The sequence below is a fragment of the Scophthalmus maximus genome, chromosome 15 (assembly GCF_022379125.1).
Source record: "Scophthalmus maximus strain ysfricsl-2021 chromosome 15, ASM2237912v1, whole genome shotgun sequence".
NCBI classification, from domain to species: domain Eukaryota; kingdom Metazoa; phylum Chordata; class Actinopteri; order Pleuronectiformes; family Scophthalmidae; genus Scophthalmus; species Scophthalmus maximus.
The window spans coordinates 4,154,634-4,174,518 of NC_061529.1; the positions used below are offsets into that span (position 1 = coordinate 4,154,634).

At 48.1% G+C, this 19,885-nt stretch overlaps 1 protein-coding gene across 3 annotated transcripts in view; it reads right to left on the reverse strand.

Annotated features, from left to right (window-relative positions):
- The window catches only part of slc8a3 (solute carrier family 8 member 3), an 88,083-nt gene that overhangs the window by 29,295 nt on the left and 38,903 nt on the right, over positions 1-19,885 (reverse strand). For 2 of the 3 annotated variants that reach the window (XM_035610596.2, XM_035610595.2), the window contains exon 3: positions 2,811-2,917. The exons of the other annotated variant lie outside the window; for it this stretch is intronic. In XM_035610596.2, coding sequence (XP_035466489.1) covers positions 2,811-2,917 — 107 coding nt within the window. The remainder of the gene's footprint in view (positions 1-2,810; positions 2,918-19,885) is intronic. 3 annotated transcript variants of the gene reach the window in all.

Below are 19,885 nucleotides of genomic sequence, written 5' to 3' on the forward strand. Positions count from 1 at the left end.
AAAATAAATATTAAAATATACCCCCATATATCCCATGGTTGCTTTCGCTATTCACACACTGTCCAAAAGTCGGACCGTGGCCGACTCTGCTATCAAGCGTCCCGGCGTGTGAACAGACCCACAACGAGACGCCGCAATGAGAGACGATGATGTAACGGCTCGTGATAAATGAAAAAAGATCAGAGAGTTGCAATGAGGTCTGACAATTAGTTTTGCGTTCCTAATTTGTCTCATGCGTGATAGAAAGATAATAAGTAAAGAAACAAGAGTTTAGATTTGTGTTTCTTGCGGAACGGCTGCTCGTAAAATGGGAGCAAGGCGTCGCAATTGAAAAAAGAAAAAGAAAAAACCAAACAAACAAAAACCAAACAAAGACTCTCATGGAATATTCATCAATTCTGCTCCTCCACTCCGGCTTTAATAAGGAGAAAAACAAACCCAATCAGCCCCACATCAGCGGTTATGAACAACAATATAATCGCCACATTACATATGAAAAGTGAGAAATTATCATATCATTCACTTTGCTTCGCGATCCTGCAGCAACCTACCGCGGCAACAGGAGAACGTGTGTGTGTGTGTGTGTGTGTGTGTGTGTGTGTGTGTGTGTGTGTGTAACCCCCCTGCTTAACGCCGGCTTGTGTTTTTTCTCTAATTTCAAATCAAAGCGATTTCATCAGCACGAGCGCATTCATAAAAGATGATGCTGCCTGCATGGGAAATAATACAGAAAAGCTTTTTCATTACCTCCTCATCACACGAAGATCAAACATTTATTACCCCTTGATCAAACATTCATTATCTCCTGCGTTTAAAAGAAAAAAAATAAAGTGGATTTGTCTCGTATTACTCATTGTCAACACTGTCTGCGCTTTCATTAGTGGCACAGTGGCCGTGTCATCTTCCCAGGATCAGGACCATCAAAATCCTAATTCCGTTTGTGTAACAGATGCATACACAAATATGTCGACAGAGAAGTGATGCAAAGGGGTATCGCGGAGATGACAGATAAAGTGAAAGACTAACTTAAATGTACATGATACATGTACAAAGAATAGTTACAGCGTTTCTCTTTCCTTCCCCTGTTCATGACCCAAAGCAAACATTTTGATCTCTTCAGAATAAACCTGGACTTGAGTTCACATTTTGATTGGACTAAAATATGGGCAGCAGCATTTTTGGGGGAAAGACCAGTAACCCCCCTGAAAAAGGTTTTTAAAAAATGTAACCTAACCATCAGCTAGTTACCACCGAAGAGGAAAAGCTCCACCTCCAAGAAGTCAGAAAACATTCATTGATTTTAAATATCAATTATTTTTCTCCAGCATCACTGAGTCTTCCTTTGAGATCAGACGAGCGACCGCACGGTTGGAATTAGGTTGGTTGCGGGGGATTGAAGGTTCAGTAATACACGAGGATGCTAATTAGTATAATAACCGGTGTAATATTACAGTGTGCATGCATTTGTGCATTTATACCCAGGAATATTGCATTTGCATTAATTGTTGGCGAGTTTTGGGGGGAATTTAAGAGCAAATGCTACAGTGGAATCATTTCAAATCAGTGATATTACCAGAGTGAGTGTGACAGGCGGCCTTTGTTTGTGCTCATCAGCATGTGTGCGGGTGAAACCTGGACCAGCACGGGGAAGGAATACAGATATAAGAGGCATCACGATCGGAGGAGGAGGAGGTGGAGGAGTGTGGGATGCAGCCGTCACTCAGAAAGAAACCTGCTCTCCATCGTGACTCTTACTGCCGAGAACACGGGGAGCCGGCACCGCTCAGGCGGCGCCGCCGGACCCAATGACGTGGACGCAATGAGCTGCAGCGCTCGGACGCACACCGCCGAGTGTCGGATCCCGCACCAGCTTGTGAACCTCTCCCTCCCGTCGTCCCCTGAGCGTGGTTAGATAACACCGCATTAGATAACGGTGCGTCTTGAAACCCCCCCCCCCCCCCCCCCCCCCCGCCTCCTGGCTTCTTTCAGCAGACATTACCGAAACAACAGAAACAACAAACTAAACTTGTGATGAAAACTTGCCTTGATTTGAATTCTTCTTTGTCCTACTTTTTATTTTTATATTCACCTTGTTGAGGGGGGGGGGGGAAAAAGAGAGAGCCTCCAGACAAGCTTGTCGTGCGGTGGAATACAATCCTGCTGAGTAACGCGGCCCCTGCCAGAAGAATACACGACCTCAATATGAACTGCACACCAGTGAATATGAGGGAAAAATAGAACCTCCTTAGTTTCATCGAGTTAGTCTTCCGTATCCTGTGAGGTGTACACCTTCTAATCTGGCAAAAAAAACTAAACAATCAATAATCTCATTTCACCGACAGCAACTCGCTTGCATTCGTCACCACAGCAGACACATAGTTTATTTAAAAATAGCTGCTAGACGCATTTGGGCAAAACGTGCCTTTACATAATAATGGCCACGCGCTCCGCGGGGACGGGGAACGACGGCAGCTCCTACGCTCCCTGTTCTCATTTCATGCAGGGGACGCCGGCGTCTGGGGAGATTGTGGTTCACGATTGGAATGATTTTGCGGATGTAATATGAAAGCGTGGCAATAAGAAAGGCTTCTCAGGTGCACGGTTGTGTATAAGGAGAGAGGGGGGGGTGGGCAAGAGGGGTGAAAGGGGCACTTATTAAAGGGGCGCCGGAGTGAAAGTTCAGGTAGAGGAAGCAGACAAAAGGCGAGACAAAGGCGCCCGGGGGAGAGACGGAGGCTACAAACAGGGACACCGACAAAGTGTGAGAGCGAGAGACAGAGAGAAGGATGAAATAAATATCAGTACCGCACCTTTCTGCAGACTCATGTCTACCATGCGCGGCTCGGCCAGCTCCAGGAAGAAGTTCTTGTTTTTCTCATACTCCTCGTCGTCAATAATTTTCACGTGAATGAGTTTGCTGCGAAAGGGGGGGGGGGGGGGGGGGGGGGGGGGGGTAAAAGGAGGGAAGAAAAGAAAAGGAAAAGGGACAGAAGGACAGAGAGGGGGAAGGAGGGAGAGAGAAGAAGAAGAAGAAGAGAAAAGGTTAATTTGCAATGGAGGGACACAGGAAGTGCACTGTAAGTCGGATTAATAATCAGCATGGCAGAAAGGTGAGGAGGTCAAAGGTCAGCCTGCTCCGGACCAGGCCTTGTCTGTCAGTGGCAGCGGCCGGCTGGACTCGACACACCGGACGGCCCGCGGTGAGCTCAGTGGCTGCCACGGGTGTCATGACAACCACATTTATCAGGGCGTCATGATACAAGGGGAACAGGGGGAGGGGGGGGGGCGGGGCGGGTAAAAGAACACAATGAACTGAAAAACAGCGGCGTGTAATCAATCAGGCTGTGAAAATGTGTAAACGGACATTTCACAAGGGCAAAAAGGTGAGCGACCGATAAATGAAAGAAACTGTCGCTATCTAAATCGATTTTTATGGATGTTTCGGTCAGAACACTTTCAAATGGGAACGGCTGGCTGGACACCGCCAGGACCCCCCCTCCTCTCCCCCTCCTCTCCTCTCCTCTCCTCTCCCGGCGGAGGCGAGGCAGATAAGAAGAGGAGCGGCTCATTGCCGAGTTTATTGCTCCTGCTGGTTTGAGGAGAACGCCCCTTTAATGAAGTCAAATGTCTGGAGGGGGGAGGCCCGTTCTCACATCATCGCACAGAAACAGCTCGATGCGGCACCTCGGCCCCCCGGCGGCGTTCTCGCCACTGATCGCCCCCAATTGATCTTTTTAAAGAGTTATTGACGAGCGCGGGGCAGTGAAGTGGTCAGCACCCAGATGTCTCTGCGCCTCGACCACATGGCGGCGGCGGCGGCGGCTCATGGCGGAGTAGCTCCTCACTGAATTCAATTGGGCCCGTCTCGCCGCACCACCTGCAGGTCGCGCGCTTCGCGGCGCCTGATGCCGGAGAATTGGAAAAACAAACCGACAGTGCTCGCGACGAGCCATGACACTTGCTGGATCCGCTCTCTTAGGCCTCAGAAAGTGTTTCCCCCCCGCGGGCCGCCGCCGCCGCCGAAGTCGACAACAGTCGACAGCGGCGCAGCTAGCCCTGAAATAGGAATGACACACTTTATTATGAGGCTGACAATCTCACGGGGAAGACGCTCTTCCTCCTCATCCGAGCAAAAACACAATTTGTACGCACGTTATTCGGGGGGGGCGTTTGGAAAGCAGGGGTTTGGGCTAATAAGATAAGTGACATAGAAGCATTCATAATGGATGGCGGCTCATTCCCCGACGTCCCGCTGGCTCCCAGTGCCGTGACATATAGCGCGGCTCGTGTCAGTCGAGGCAGCGACACGCACTCTTACCCCACACCCACAGACGTGCACACATAAATCTCCTAATCCGAGCATATCCAGAGGAATTAATGTATGTATTTCAACTGCTGATGTAATGCATACAGCTAAATCCCTTCTCTCTGGCCGGTGCAAAATGCAGTTTTGGTGTGAATCCCGCCCGCCTGCCAAAGGGGGGGGAAGACTCCAATCTGAGATCCAGTTAGTGCAACCGCACGCAGAAGAGCAATCCATCCCTCCTCATCCTCTCCCTTTCACATCTCACCAGCGGGGCTTTTCCTCAGATTGCTTTCCGAGATGTCTGCCGTGCCGCTGCCCGGAATGGTGTGCCTCACTTTCTCATCGGGAGCGAGAAGAGATGGACTCCGACACACAAACGGGGGCCGTGGCGAACGCACTCAGGGGCCCCCCGGCTGCAAACCGTAAATGCGGCCCCGCATGATAACTGTCTAACCATGTACACATGCAAAATGCAGCCATACACTCAGCGGGTCAGTCAGCCATACTGCTAAAGTTGCCCTGGGGGAAAAGACTTGACTGCCGGACTTCTGTTCCTTCCACTTTCTGAGCAATACGTGCAGTTTTTAATCTATAGCAACAGAAATTTTTGAGGCACAACATTGACATGTATGGGCACCTCTTAGGTGTGTCCGTGTTTATTTGTTGTTTTTCATTTTCGTCAGCAGGATTTCGCAAAAAAAAACTACAGAACAGATGTCCACAAAACTTGTTGGAAGGATGGGACCTGGGCCGACAAAGGTTACATTCAATTTTGCTCCGGACAAAGGGGCAGAATACATTTTTTTAATCTCTTTAGTTTATATTGTGAGTTGCATTTTTTGTCTTCTTTTCATTTTCATCTTTTTCCCGCAGAATTATTTATGGATCGTGATGAAAAAATATTTAGGGGATTGCTATTTTTAAGTTTGTACAATTTGGTGCAGCTTCATTGGATTTCAGGATTGCTGGACCTTATTAAAAAATTAAAAACAATGAGCTGAAGGAAGCTAAATCTCTGCGAGTTTGTCAATAAGAACGACCCCTTTCACATTATACATAACAAATTCGTCCATTGTTGATAAAAATTGACCATAGCAGCTTTAAGATGGCACGTTAAAAACTGTGTAATAAAGCAGGACCCCACCTTTAGGCCATGCCAATTAATATTGAATATTGCCAAAGAAATTCAATCAATACACACAGTGAACCTTGAGCTTTTGGTTCCTTTGGATTTCTCGGGGGGCGGTTGTCTGCTTCGGCTGCTCAGTAATCTCTGCTTGATTCAGTGACAACGTCTAAGAGCAACATCAATATTCTTTTTTGAAAAATCCGATGTCTATAATGTGCAATTAGATCTGATTCCGTGCCGGAGCTTGGTTAGGGGCCCTAATTTGACAAGGGACAGTGGAAAGTCAATAAAAACAATCAGGTAATAATCACCAGCCATGTAAGCGTCACGAGGACATTTGAGCCGGTGACACATATTACACGCCAAGTGTTTGATTTACTCTGGAGCCTGACAACGTCAATTAACTTGGTGCACATGCAGAGAGACGTCGCGGTAAACGGTGGGCCGCTGGAGCTCAGTGTTTCTGCGACTTTAACAGATTGCGAAAAGGCAGAGGGAATCCATGTGTTTTCATTCATAACGAAAAGGAAGATACTGTGTTAGGGGCTGTTACAGTACATCGTGATTCTGACTTTCTGTTGCGGATAGAAAATTTGGCCACAACCTCATAAAACTCAGAGCAGAACAGCAGGTCACACACGGTATTTGTGGAGCGATGCTGTATTTTTACAAGGCTGACCCCTTTTTCTGATTCACCCCGGACAGTAATTGCAGCCCTGGCACACGGACAACTTCCTACACAGAGAGACGCACCTTCGCTTACAACATGGAGGTAACCGCTCCGCGCATTAGCCGTAATCACAGACACCCAGGGGGCAGTGTGTGTGTGTGTGTGTGTGTGTGTGTGCGTGTGGATCGTTGAGCACCATTTGCATTTGTCCGTGATGATAATCAATAATTCATCCATCTATTGCAACATCTGGAATCAGCCACTGGGGAAGCTGCTAAGGGCCAGTGTGTGTGTGTGTGTGTGTGTGTGTGTGTGTGTGTGTGCGCAGGGTGATAGGGATACAATCAAACACCTGCTGTGCCCACAAGCACAAATCAGAGTGTGTTCACAGGGACTGTGCTGCTGTCGGTGCAGTGGATGGTGGCGAATTACGAATGGTTTCACTGTGGCGTGTTGACAGAAATGACAACGAGGGTGTTACAGTGCTCACACGGGCGCACACACACACGCACACACACACACACACACGCACACACACACAAAGAATCACAGGTGTGCATGCATGCTCACACGTCTCCACTCTTTTTTATTCATACGACATTCTCTTCGCACTGTTGTGCACGAGCTGCCCCGACGCTGGTTCTATCAGGGGTGTAACGCACGCTCCCAGGGGCCGGGGCAAAAACCTGAACTTCAATTGAGCAACTCTCTGGGGCCAAAGAGAGATTTGTAGAGAAGCAACTGACAGCATGAGTTTGTCATGGGCGTTCCCTAATGTGTTGTTTTAGCTAAATTGGGGATCACTTTACCGCACGGCTCCGGCACAGTTGACAAGCAAGAGCATTACAGTTCGCGGAAAACAAAATGTTGTCGGGATTTGAATCATGAAGCCACACACACACACACACACACACACACACACACACACACACACACACACACACACACACACACACACACACACACACACACACACACACACACACACACACACACACACACACACACACACACACACACACAGGGAATCCAAAGTGGTACAGACCACATAAATCTTCAGAGGGAGCTATTGAAAGAGAAAACCTTGAAATATGCATATTAAAGCAAAATGCTCACCGGTAAGGATGCTAAGGTATTTTCCAAGGCCTTTTTTCACAAATGAACAGCTGTGGAAGCTGTGAGAGGATGTCACAGACACATGAGCGGTGTCTTGATTTCAATAAATTCATAAATGAGTTATGGAAAATGCAAACCTTTCATCTTAATTTTTTTTTTTACTCTAAGGTGTGAAATACAAAATGGCTGTCATTCTGTGTAATGGCAGTGGCTTGACATTCCCATGTATAAAAACTAAAAGAGGCTTCTGCCGTTTAAAGAGCTGTGCGAGGGAGACAGGAACTTCTCTCAAACGCTGCTCAAGTGAATTACACTAATGTGTCAAAATGAACAAGTGACGATGACTTATTGATGCTAACGTGCCAGACATGGCGCCATTAAGCGGAGCGTTGGTGTGGGACGTGCCACTGGCAGCCGATAAGAGGGTTCACACCTCGGCCGCACCGGGCCGCCTGCAGCCGCGGCCTTCTCCCCACAAGTCGAGCTCCAGACGGAGGGGGAGGAGGAGGAGGAGGAGGAGGAGGGGACAAAAGGAAGAAGTGACGAAAACAGAGAAGGGGAGTGAGACACGAAAGTGGAGGTGGCGCAGGGAGCCAGAGAGATGGAGAGGCAGATGCCCGGCTTCTTTCTCCATCTGTTCTGTGGCCAAAACCACACTGCAGCTGAAATGTAGCTTTACCCCCACCGGCCCCCAACTCCTCCTCTTCTCCGACAGCAGATTTACTGCTTTGGTCTCCTCTCTGGCTTTCATTCCACAAACACTAAATAATACAATGGCTCGGCGGTGGTGTGACATATCACGGGAAGTGATACGCGCGATTGTCCGATCTGCACTTCCACTTCTGCCTCCTCCGTTGGCGCAGGCGGACCCTTCGCTCGCCCCGACTCTTGCTCTGCAATGTCGGAAGATTTTCCACAGAAAACTGGAAGTGTCAGAAACTCTTGGCCGGAGCAGCAGCCAAAAGTGCTGCAATTAGCTACGACCTTTCTTTCCTCTCTCTCCCCATTCCTCTGTATAAAACGCCTGCCGCCGCCGCCGCCGCCACCGACCCCCCCGGGCCCCGGGCTCTCTAGTTTGAACTAAGCACAACCTTTCCAAATCTTCTTGAAAGTTTCCTGTCTCCGTCCCTTCCCTTGATCTACCGAGTGCTTTCCCGGACGCTTGACGCCCTCTTCAGGGACTGAAGTCTTGTTTTTTTTTTTTTAAGGCAGCACACTTCGCTGCAGCGCGGAGACTTTGAAGGGGGCAGGATTACGAGAAGTCCTGATCCTTAAAAAGTTTCGGGAGGAAACGTAATCTGCACCTCGCTTGAACTAAACAGAAGGGGCGGGAAATGAACTGTCGAGAGGAGAACTCGACACGAAAGAGTAGGAAGGATGATCAAGTAAAAAAGAAAAAGAAAGACAAAAACATTTCCTTTCCACGGCCTCCACCATTTCCTTGCCCTTTCAGATCAAGGGAACACCGTCACTCGAAATCCCAAATAAACTCAGGCCAATAAAGAGGACAAGGGAGGAACAAGAAAGAAAGGAAGGCCCCGGTGCCTCGTGGGAAATCAGCGCCTTAATTAAGCAGGCCTGGTTTCTGTCACCAAGTGCAGGGATTATGGGCCTCGCTCATTATAGTCCTGATTATTGCTGTACCAGAGCAATCACAGAAGAAGAGAAAAGCCAGCAAACACAATTGTCAATGATTTTCTTGCCAATCCGATGACAAACACACAGAAGATTTAATATTCCACACCCATGAGGCCTACGTGTCGTCCCCCCCCCCCCCCCCGAGCCCCCCTCCTCGTCCTCCTCTCCTCTCTCACAACGTCGACTTCTCCTCTCCTCATTTCTTTTCATCCAGCGGGGGCAAGCAAATCTAAGGATACTTGACCAGCTCACAGAAAAGGCTGAAGGTTTCATAAACAAGGAGGAGTTTCATAACCGCGTGACGGTGTCGGAACAGCTGACGTCGGACTCTCCATATTGCACAGACCAGACAGAAATAACGCACCGGATCGCACAAAAACTCGCCACTTTGGCGACTTTTTTGTACGTATGAGCCCAAGACAAGTTGTTTAAGGCACGAGCGTGAGAGTTGGTGCGTCTGTGCCAGATGCCGTTTGAATATTACATGTCTGTCCGAGTGGGCCTCGGTTTTGGGCCCCGCAGAAAGGAAGAGGGAGAGGGAGAGGTGTGCACCATGTTCTTCCCAAAACTACCAGTGCACCGGATGCAATGCAAGTGTCCCGCGTTGCGTTCAATCACACTGCGGCGACGGGAGACGGGACGGCCTTGTGCCGAGAAAGACAGCAACTCATCCGGAGCATCTGAATTCAGGCTCCGTCCCTGAGCCGCTCACGAAGGACACTTTTAGGAGCAGGGTTGTTTTATTTTTTTCTCCAGACGGAGATTGATATGTGTGATGTTTAATGCACCTAGAGTTTGAATGATTGCGTATAGTCACAATCCTCGGTTTATTCTGTCCAATCAGATCTCGGCGACAGATAGAAATGATGAAACATGGGAGGACAGACACAGAGTGGCTGTCAATGATGGGTCATTAATTACATTTAGATTAATTACGACTGCATAACAAACATCCATGTCATGGTTTCAAAGAGAAAGAGTTAGTGTGAGTTAACAGGAAGCAGCAGGCACAGCAAGATTACTAATGAGGATTGCTTAAAAATTAATTTGATTTAATATTTTAATGTTTACAACCAAATTTATTTTGCTCAGTAGAAAAGTTTTCAACAAAAATACAAGGTAATACATGTTCACGGCTCTACTCAGGTCCCTTTTTATTATCTTAGCTTTTAAATAATGAAGCCAAAAATAAAAAAAAGTGCTTAAAACAATTAGGGTCATAACTCGGGGATACTGGACTTGTGGGTTGGACAAAACGCTGGTCGTCAGTTTTTTGACTGCTTCTTAACACATTAGCGGATAATGAACATAATCATTAGAAACAACCCTGCGCTCAGCTCGCCTCCACTGTGCCTCTGACTGACCCCCCCGAAAAAGATGCCATTAATACAGTCCGCCGGCTTCGGAGCAACCAGTTATAAAACCAGTCACATTTACCTCGTCCACTATTATTTACTCCCGGTGGATTGGAGAAAATAAATAAGAAACGCGCCGTGTTCAGCCTTCAGCCCGAGCAATCGACCCCTAAATCGCTGCGAGCTCAAGGGACACGGGGCCGTAGTTGACTCTGGAGGAAGGAGGGGGGTTGTGGGGGGGGTCACAGCAACAGACTGGTCAATAAAGTATTATATGACTTCACAATATCAGTTGGAGGACGTGGGCGTCGGACGTCTCCTCCGCTGGACGGGAACACGCGTAAACATGCAGATAAACAAAGTCAAAGTGAAAGATGGCGGCTGGCGGGGGAGCGCGTGCTCCTGCGACGACGAGTAACTCATGGTGAGGGCTCGGAGCGGGATGTCCAGCCGGGTTTATTTATACCGCGGCAAAGAGGAATCCAAGGTAGTCACGAAGCCGGACGCCGGGTCTCATTATCCGAATTTTTTTCCACAGCAGGGCTGCAGCCGTCCATCTCCGGGGTCCAACCTGGTGGTCTCGCGCGACCCGCATCCATCGCCGTGGGAACGGTAAGTCTCTCGGGTTACACTCACCTAGTGGGCAGCGGGGTGTGTGTTGGATTTCCGAGAGGGGAGGACATGATTGAATGTGCCCACGGTGGCAAGATCCCTCCCTGATCCATGTGGATCTGTCACATTCTCAGGTCTATAGGACTCAAAGTGTCTCATGCACCCGACCCCGCTTCCCCATTTGCCACTCTCGCTCTTCTCACTTGTTGTCATGGATACAAAACCCCTGCTCAACAGCTCTCTTTTCCAGCTCTTTTTCTAAAAAAAAAAAAAAAAAAATGCGACACATGACACACGAGCACTTTCCATGAAAACTCCATCCCTTTTTCCCCCATTCATCTGGCTGCACCGAGTTTAACGGCACAAGGAAAGTGTCCCGGGGGGGGGGGGGGGGGTCAAGAGTCGTAACAGGTTTACCTCACACACGGCCTATTACTTTGTGTGCGTGTGTGTGTCTCTGACAGACTCAGCAGCTGATGCCCCGCTGCAGGTGGAGGAAGGGACGACCGGGGGAATCACACAAGACCCAGCCTGCGTCCTGTCAGATTACACACCGTCACGCCAGCCCTTAAAACCCTATTGTCCAAAGACGCCAATAACACCAGAGAAAGGCGACATATGCCTCCGCCGCCTTTGTGCTGCAACTGTGTCTCTCTCCTTTTACAACAGGGACATCCCTTTTCACTCTCCTCAGACGGACAACGCAGTTAACAGCAAAGGGATGCTGAGGGTGAAGCCCCCCGCGCTCGGCCCTGCAGGGGCCCGTCAGCAACGACGACGCGGTCGCATTCTGCTTTGGAGCCGCGACACCACAGTTCACCAGAGATCCCGGCTCACAACCGGCTCACAGATTTTAATGTCTTGACGTAACAATTAGCGATCAACAATTTTGGTATTCAATCAATGTGATCATTTGCTTTGGGTTTTGACGTTCTGTTGAAATAATTAGGAAAATAACTGGAGAAAATATTCGGAATACAGATAAAATATGCAGCAATTTCAGTTTAACAAAAACATAGGTGTATTCCACTGGACTCAAATAAGTAATAACCACAGATTCTTTAAATTTCAGTTTGAAAATGAATTAAATATAATGCCAATTTTGGAGCTGCACGTTTTAATTAATTAATCAATCTACACAAGTCAGCGTATCTTTGGATAACTAAATGACAGTTTTTGATGTTTTTCTTCTTCTTTTGTTAAGCAAAAAAGATTTTCTGTTTCAAGCATTTAAGGATTTTGTGTTTTTAAATACTAAATATGACACTAATTTGGATATCTTTAGGTTTCAAAAAAGAAAAGAAAAAGAAAATGTAATGAAACATAATGAATCTATTAATAGAGTAAATAATCTGTAGATTTATCTGCCCTAGAGTCCATTTATCTGTGATGGGCTCCAATTTTCAAACTCGTCACCTGACTCTTTTGTGCAAAAACGAATTATTCTTTAAACAATTCAAACATTGAGGCGGCTGCAAGGAATGTTGGTAAGAAGGCAGAGAAAACCTGGGACACTGAAGACGTGAGCGATATTGCTGAGTGCAAAATGACTACGGGAGGAGGAGCTTGGTCACCGGAGGAGGAGGAGGAGGAGGAAGAGGGGAGTTGGCTGGTCTCACTTGTCATGCACCCTCGCAAACACTGTCTCAGGGGGGGGGGGGGGGGGCTATATTTTTTGGGGGATACTTGGAGCCAGCCCAAAGGTCCTTCTCTGCAAGGACACAGTGCAATAAAACACTCACAGATGAAGTGTCTGATAGGGGGCGACAAGGGAGGGAGAGGAGGAAGAGAGGGAAGGAATAGAGGCGGCAGCCAGGCCTCTGACATGAGGGGGGGGGGGGGGGGATGTTGGACTGAAGGCAAGAAACGCACAAGGGCTATTTCTGGGTGTCGGGGCGTGGGTCTGACAGCTTCGAGAGTCGGAGCCGGCCAAGTCAAAATCGCCTGCGGCCAAATGACAAACACCATCACATATGAATGACTTGGGAGAACGACCAGCTCCCCCTCTGCATCCGGAAACAGTGAATCCCACAGATGGAATGATAAAGCATAACCAATTCTTGTCGTGAACAAAATACAAAGCCGAGAAGCTCCAGAAATAGAAACCTGGACGTTGGTGTCGTGTTCTACATGGACAGTAAAACTGCCTGGCTGGGAATGTAGTCTCCCCTTGCAAAACTAGACATTCAGGCATAGCACGTTCATGCTAATATGCATGTAGACGAGCTAACGCTTATGCCCCGTTGGTGTTACGTGATATGACATTTGAGCTTCAGAGGCACTGGAGGGCCGACTCGTTACCTTTGGGCAGAGCTAAGCTAACGGTTTCCCCCCATTTCCAGTCTTTGCCCGCTAAGCTAAGCTAAGCTAAGCTAAGCTAAGCTAACCACCTGCTGGCGTCAGCTTTGAATTCAGCATACAGACGTGAGAGTTGACTCGGAAAAAGCAAATCAATGTATTTCCCATATTTTACAAATCATTCCTTCAGTTAAACCTCACTATTTAGCATAAATGTCTATAGCACACTTACATTTCGTCGTAATTGTATATAGGCTGAGGACATTTTTTAAAGTTTTTTACTATATTTCAATTATTATTTGAATCTCTAATGGTTAGGTAAAAACTTGAATGATTGACAATATAAGGAAAAGGAAGGAAATTGGGTGAATACGTCTATTTTATATTTGCTAAATGTATTGATTTCATGAATTATAAAAAAAAAGACATATGTTGATTATACTTTGAAGTGCTGGAAGAGTGTTGGTCCACGGCTGTTCATTATGAATGGCCTCACTAAAAGTCTGGCGTAGGAAGTTGTCCGTTTTCCTAAAGCAGTGCGATGCGATAAGCTCACATTTTAAAGGAACTTTCCGGGGAAGACGTTCACGGCGCCGCACTTATGGATATCTTTCTTCAGAACTTCATTTAATCTTTCTCCATTTCTAACGCGAAGAGTGAATTCAACTTCATGCCCGACGTCAAGTATGAAGTCTACAGCTTCATGCTTGATTTCTAAATCGTACACATTCCCTTGTCAGGCTGTCGTGCCAGTTCCATTTGACAAGTAATATTTTTTATCATATTCCTACTCTTCATTAGCCCTGAAGCTCTATCAGCCAGTTTCACGGATTGAATTCACTCTACGCTTTTCGACTCTCTCAATGATATTTGACTTCCTTTGCAAAAAATAAAAATTTCTGAGGCAAATAATTGTTGCAGTGTAAAACCCTATGGATATATCTTTATTATGTCTCATCTCCTTTCGGTCACGTTGGCCCCTCTGTGGCTGATTTTGCGCTCCACAGGACCCGGGCAGCCGACCAACCCGCAGCACATGTTTCACGCGCCAGGCGGCCTTTACCCTCCCTACTCTGATCTCTGCACTTCGGCGTTACTGCACAAATGCGGCTGTTATTTCAGAAATGAAGGGGAAAGAGAGAACGCAAGACAAAACGCCGCGGTGTCATGCCTCGCTGAATCCCTAATCAAGCAACAGAAGAGCACATTTGTGAGTGTGACCATGTGGGATCTGGTGCAAATGTTCTCGTGCGTCACGTCTGTAAATTGCGGGGGATGGCACCACTTTTACAGTTACAGTGGAAGGACCGTGTTTTGCAATTATTCCTCTATCTGCGTCAGGACATCTAACTGCGACGTTGAAATTGAGGAAAATGTTTTAATGTGACGATATTTGGGCTTTTACTCACTTTTCAAAAAAAGGCAGTTTGAGCATTAATGTCGCGTCGTATCGGAGCTTCACAGTTGGACTGGAATACATACGGCACGAGCGTTGGCGATTTCTAGTACCAGTCTAGTTACTGATGTTTTCGGCGAGAGGGTGACGAGAACAGGCACCTGCCCGGGTTCACACCATTACAAGGGTTGAAAGAAAAAATACGACTGCATTGTCAAAATATGATTACAATGATACAGTAATAAATGCTACGACAAATGTCCTAATGTTTCAGAAATATCTCTAATGTTCCTTGAAACTCTGAAATACTTCACCGATTCACCTCTGCAGTCTTCTAAAAATATGTATTTTTCCCCCATATGTCTTGAATTGCTTACAAGGGACGTGATGAGCCGTTGACAGGGAGACATGACATTGCTTTGTATTAAGAGGTCACAGTTACGGGGTGTGTGTGTGTGTGTGTGTGATTGGTTGGCAGTGGGGGGTACATTCGATTTGCTGCAGACACAGAGACATCACTGATTGAGAGGTAGATGGAATAGGGAAGAGGCAAACAGCTCTAAAAATAGGGACATAGATTTTCTATGGAAGGGGGCTTTGAGACCAAGTGTGCGTGTGTGCATGTGTGCGCGCCAGCCAGAGACCTCGGCTTCTCTGACATTCAGTGGCTACGGGCTGCAACATTATGCAGCCACTAACAACGACACACTCCGACACAAAAACACACCATGAAATTATGATCATTATTCACAGCCTGGGGTCCCGTACACACGCACACGCACACACACACACTTTTTACACTTGCTATTCTCGACAGTTCATCACAGTTTCGCCACCTCGGGGCTGGCAACCAAAATGTGGTGTCTTCTGATGTTAAAACGTGTCCCGTGATAAGGTCGTAATTATACAGAAATGGCTGTGGAACGCCGTCCTGCGTTGGCCTGTGGGCTGCACACGACCGGCATGAACGACACTCGTCCTGCCGGTGAATTTACACTGAGTGGCTTGTTGAGAACGGCTTCATTTATGCCCGCCGATGGATTAAAACACTACATGTATTCCACAGGCTCAACCTTGAAAGACTTTCCCTGTAGTTATTCGGAACAAAGGAATTTTCTCGTCCCAACAAGTTGTGGCTATTCCCTGGGTTGGGTATGGAGGAATGGGGTTAAACTTTTCTGTATCAATCCTCTTCTAGTAACGCTTCTCTATGTTCTTGTGCCGTAGGAGCTGAGACATGAATCCACAGGAAGTAAAGAAATCCTGGTAGAAGTGAGTGAGTGAGATTAAGGCTTTTGGGATTTTCCTTTTGAGGACGAACTGCAGGTAGCGGCAGGTTTATTTTACCCATGTGGTTCCAAAACTGGGAATATGAATATGATTTATGTTGGAAAAGATGCTGATATGAAGAAATCAGGTCAGATGTTTCAGGACCGTCCGGAGTGTGTCTCTCAGCTGGACGAGTCCGACTGAATCCAATAGAACGAGTACGATTACGAGGTTTTCCACTTATTGATGATCACTGTCTTCACTTCATAGCATCAGTCTGTCCACTGACACGCCTGCAGCTTCACACATTCACCTTACATGTACACTTTTCATCCGACAGCTCCCTGACACCTTCCTTTAATGCACACACACACACACACACACACACACACACACACACACACACACACACACACACACACACACACACACACACACACACACACACACACACACACACACACACACACACACACACACACACACACACACACACACACACACACACACAGTGACAGGGATAAGGGGGGGGGATGGGGGGAGTAACACAGGTGAGGAGAGAGCGCTGAGAGGCGCCAGGGGAGGAGGATGATTCGACATGTAAGGGAGGAACTCTCCTCCATCAGTGTATGTCCAATGGTCTCTGATGAGATTATTGGACGGCTCCTCCCTCCCTCCCTCCCTCCCCTCCCCTCCCTCCTGGCCCTGCGCCGTGTTGTCTTAAAAAGATTAACCACACCATTGTCTGTGCCAATAATGATGGGATAAAAGGCCCCCACTGCCTCGCAGGGAAGGAAAGTTGGAACGCTCAGCGCTAATTCCGTCCCGCGGAGCGTGTTGCCATCATCCGTCCCCGCCGAGGAGCCGCATTACCGTTGGCTAATGCCGCAGGAGATGGGGATGGGGACGCCGGAGTCGTGCGACCTGTCAGCTAAGCACAGACTTCACCTGGTGAGAAACGGAGGCGACTCTTATCTGGACATCAGCGGGTGCAAACCAGTATAAAACCAGCAGAAACGTGGTGCATGGGCTGAAAAACCACTGCCATCACCATCACAACGCATCGTGACGCCAAAACAATCCACATCGACCTGAGCAGGTGCAACGCCCCCTCATTCACAGAATTCTCTTTAGCCCAGTCGTCCGTTTACAGTAAAGCCTTCTGACATCGCCCGCCCTCCCCTTTGCTGCAGTTAAAATCTGAAGTGCACTAACAGGCGAGCTGGTGCGCAGCGGGACGTCCAAAACAGTCATCCGTGTGGAAAGAACATGCAAAGGGCAGGGGATGCACAGTGGCCTAAGTGAGAGGTGGTGGAGTCCAACGCCTGGAGGAAGAGTGGAAACGAACATCAGTCAGTCAACGAGTCACAGGGGGGAGTTCACGCTGGGAATTTAACTCCGTCCCAGGCCGACCTCACGCCGATCCATTAGACTGCTAATTTTGACGCCTGACCTTTTTTTCTGTACTGTAATGTAGCGGCGGTGTGGACACACGCGTGCGTGTAAGCTGCAGCAGTTCGGCAGCTAAAGTACCCGTCACCCCGACGGACTGTCCCGTCACCGTGCGGGGACGGAGAAGGGAAGGCGTGAATGGGAGGCGAGGTGGAGCCAACGGAGGGGAGAAGCGGTGGGAACTAGAGGGAATCGATCCCGTCCTCCATCACTCTCCTCGTCCGCTGTGACATTTTGTCGTGAACCTCTCGAGGAAGAGCCTCCCCGGATTTCTCAATTACGATGCCGGCCGGATGTTTGGCTTTTCATTCTTCCGTTAACTCTCCTCATCTCTCTTTCCCTGCAACGTCCCAGTTTCTCTCTCGCCTCTTTTCCACCAGTCTCAGTTACCCATTTTGGGGGGGGAAAAAATGCTTATTAGCTTTCTCTCCGAGAGTCAAATGAGAAGATCGACAAGACGCCATCGAGTCAGTGTCCCTGGTTATTAATCACACGAGTCATTTTCATATTAGTTTGCATATTTCTTAAACAATAAAGACACAATGTGCTATTTTGTGAGCTTTATTGGACTTGGGATTTGGAAGGAACATCATGATGAGTTCTGGCAATAACCCCACAGCTCTATCTCTGTATTCAACAAAGAGATATTTATCTTCTCATTTGACGCAAGTAACAAAGGCAAAAAACTCATGTAGTAACTCCCAAATGTTGAAACTTCCATTCCGATAATGCCATTCGGGCAAGTTGAACCAAACACAAAGAAGTTTTTGCAAAGTCGTGTCTGACCCGGCCCTGACTTTGTTCCATATTCATGCCCCTCCCCCTGCTGTTTGAGCTAATCCCTCTTTACAGTACGCGTCGTCTTCCTTCCTCTCGCGGGCGTCTTCCTTGCCCAGCCGGCGTGACGGCGCAATTCAGCCCGAAACAATTTGCGGCGCTGCCTCCTGCAGATCATTTTTTCCTCCGTTCTTCTGCTTTTCCCTCCCCGTTTTCCTTCCGTTCTGTTCGTGAGGAATACAGTGTGTCAGGGCCCAGGAGAGGAGTAGGGGGGGGGGGGGGGGGGGGGGGGGGGGGGGGGGGGGCCGAGCAGGTCGCTTAACAAGGTGTGGCAGAGACAATTATGGGGGATATGACTTGCCCCCGTCCTGCCAGCTTCTCATTTTCCACCCTACATTTCATTTCCCTCTCTACCTCCGACTCCTCCACGCCCCCTCTTTATGTACATCTTCTATCTTCCTCCGTATATGTGTCTGTCCAGGCCTCCCTCACGCTCATCACATCTTCTACCTGGACAAATGCCTCTGCTCGCATTTACTTTATTTTCCTGTCCACCCCCCGTCGGTGACATCATTATTTTGAGACACTCTTGGCAGTGTGTAGTGTGTGTTTATGTGTCTGTGTGTGTGTGAGTTTGGGATGCTGACCTGATTTCCCAGTCATCTCCACGTCAACTTCATTCCCCGCTATCTCCTTCAAGAGGGGGCCCCTGACAAGGGGAATAACACCTGTTCACAGCGGGCCCCCCCCCCGGCTGAGCAGAATGCAGAGGAGGAGCAGGGAGCAGATAAGAAATGCGATGGAAAAGAGGAAAGTGGTTGGGAGGAAAATAAAGAGAGGAAGTCTGTGTCCTCCGGCTGCCCCAGAACCCCCCACAGTGAAACCTGCCACTCAGCTGGAGACGGCTCATTCCGTGTGCATGCTCCAGGGATTAACCTCGATCGGAAAGAGGTCGACGTCGGAGCCACGGGACACCACGACGAGGTGCGACTCAAACAGATAGTGCACCACAATTGTAGACCCTGAATTACAATTGAAGGCAATTCTGAACATAAAATTGCCAATATTTTACGCCACGCTATGGGCATGAGACAAGAGGTGACTAAAGGACTTTCACACCTACCTTGTTTGGTCCAAACCAAAATAACAGGTGTGAAAGGTTCCTCGGACCAAAATGTAGCCCGTCCAAAAGAGGAGGTGTCTCTCGGACCAGTTGCAGGAAGTTGAGGCGGCATTAAAGCGAAAATGAGCCGCGGTACAAGAAGAAGGGAGGAGGACACGAAATAGTTAAACTCAAATGTCGTAGGATTGCTTGCAGCCTTCCCATCTGAAGGTTCAATGTACAATGTGTACTCGTACACTGTGCCTGAAGTGAAACAATATAACAGACATGAACCTTCATTTTCGTTTGATCCAAACTGAAACATCTCAACTATTAAACACGTCTTGGTCCAGATGAAACCTTGTTTTCTCTTCGTTGGCATTTCGGGGTTCTCTGTTCACCTCCACAGAGAAGTCCTGGAAAGGCCTTGAAACTGACCCTGGTCTTCTTCTCTTGCATCGTCCCAAAACCACTTTTTATCCAGTCACCAGCTGCCCACACATCCAAAGCTCCTCCTCATCGTCTTCGTCGTCTTCCAATCTGCAGCGGGGACTTTGTCCGCTGACATTGTTTCCACCTTGATCACAACACCATAGTTACTAAACGAACGCGTTTAGAGCAATCAGTGAACGATCCTCCCAAAGTATTGTATTTAACAGGCAGGGTGATGGTGATGACTGTGGCTCTGCTAGGAATCCGACTCTGACAATTGGCGGCACACAGAGATGCACAACCGACACTATAACAGATGGAACGAGGGAGTTT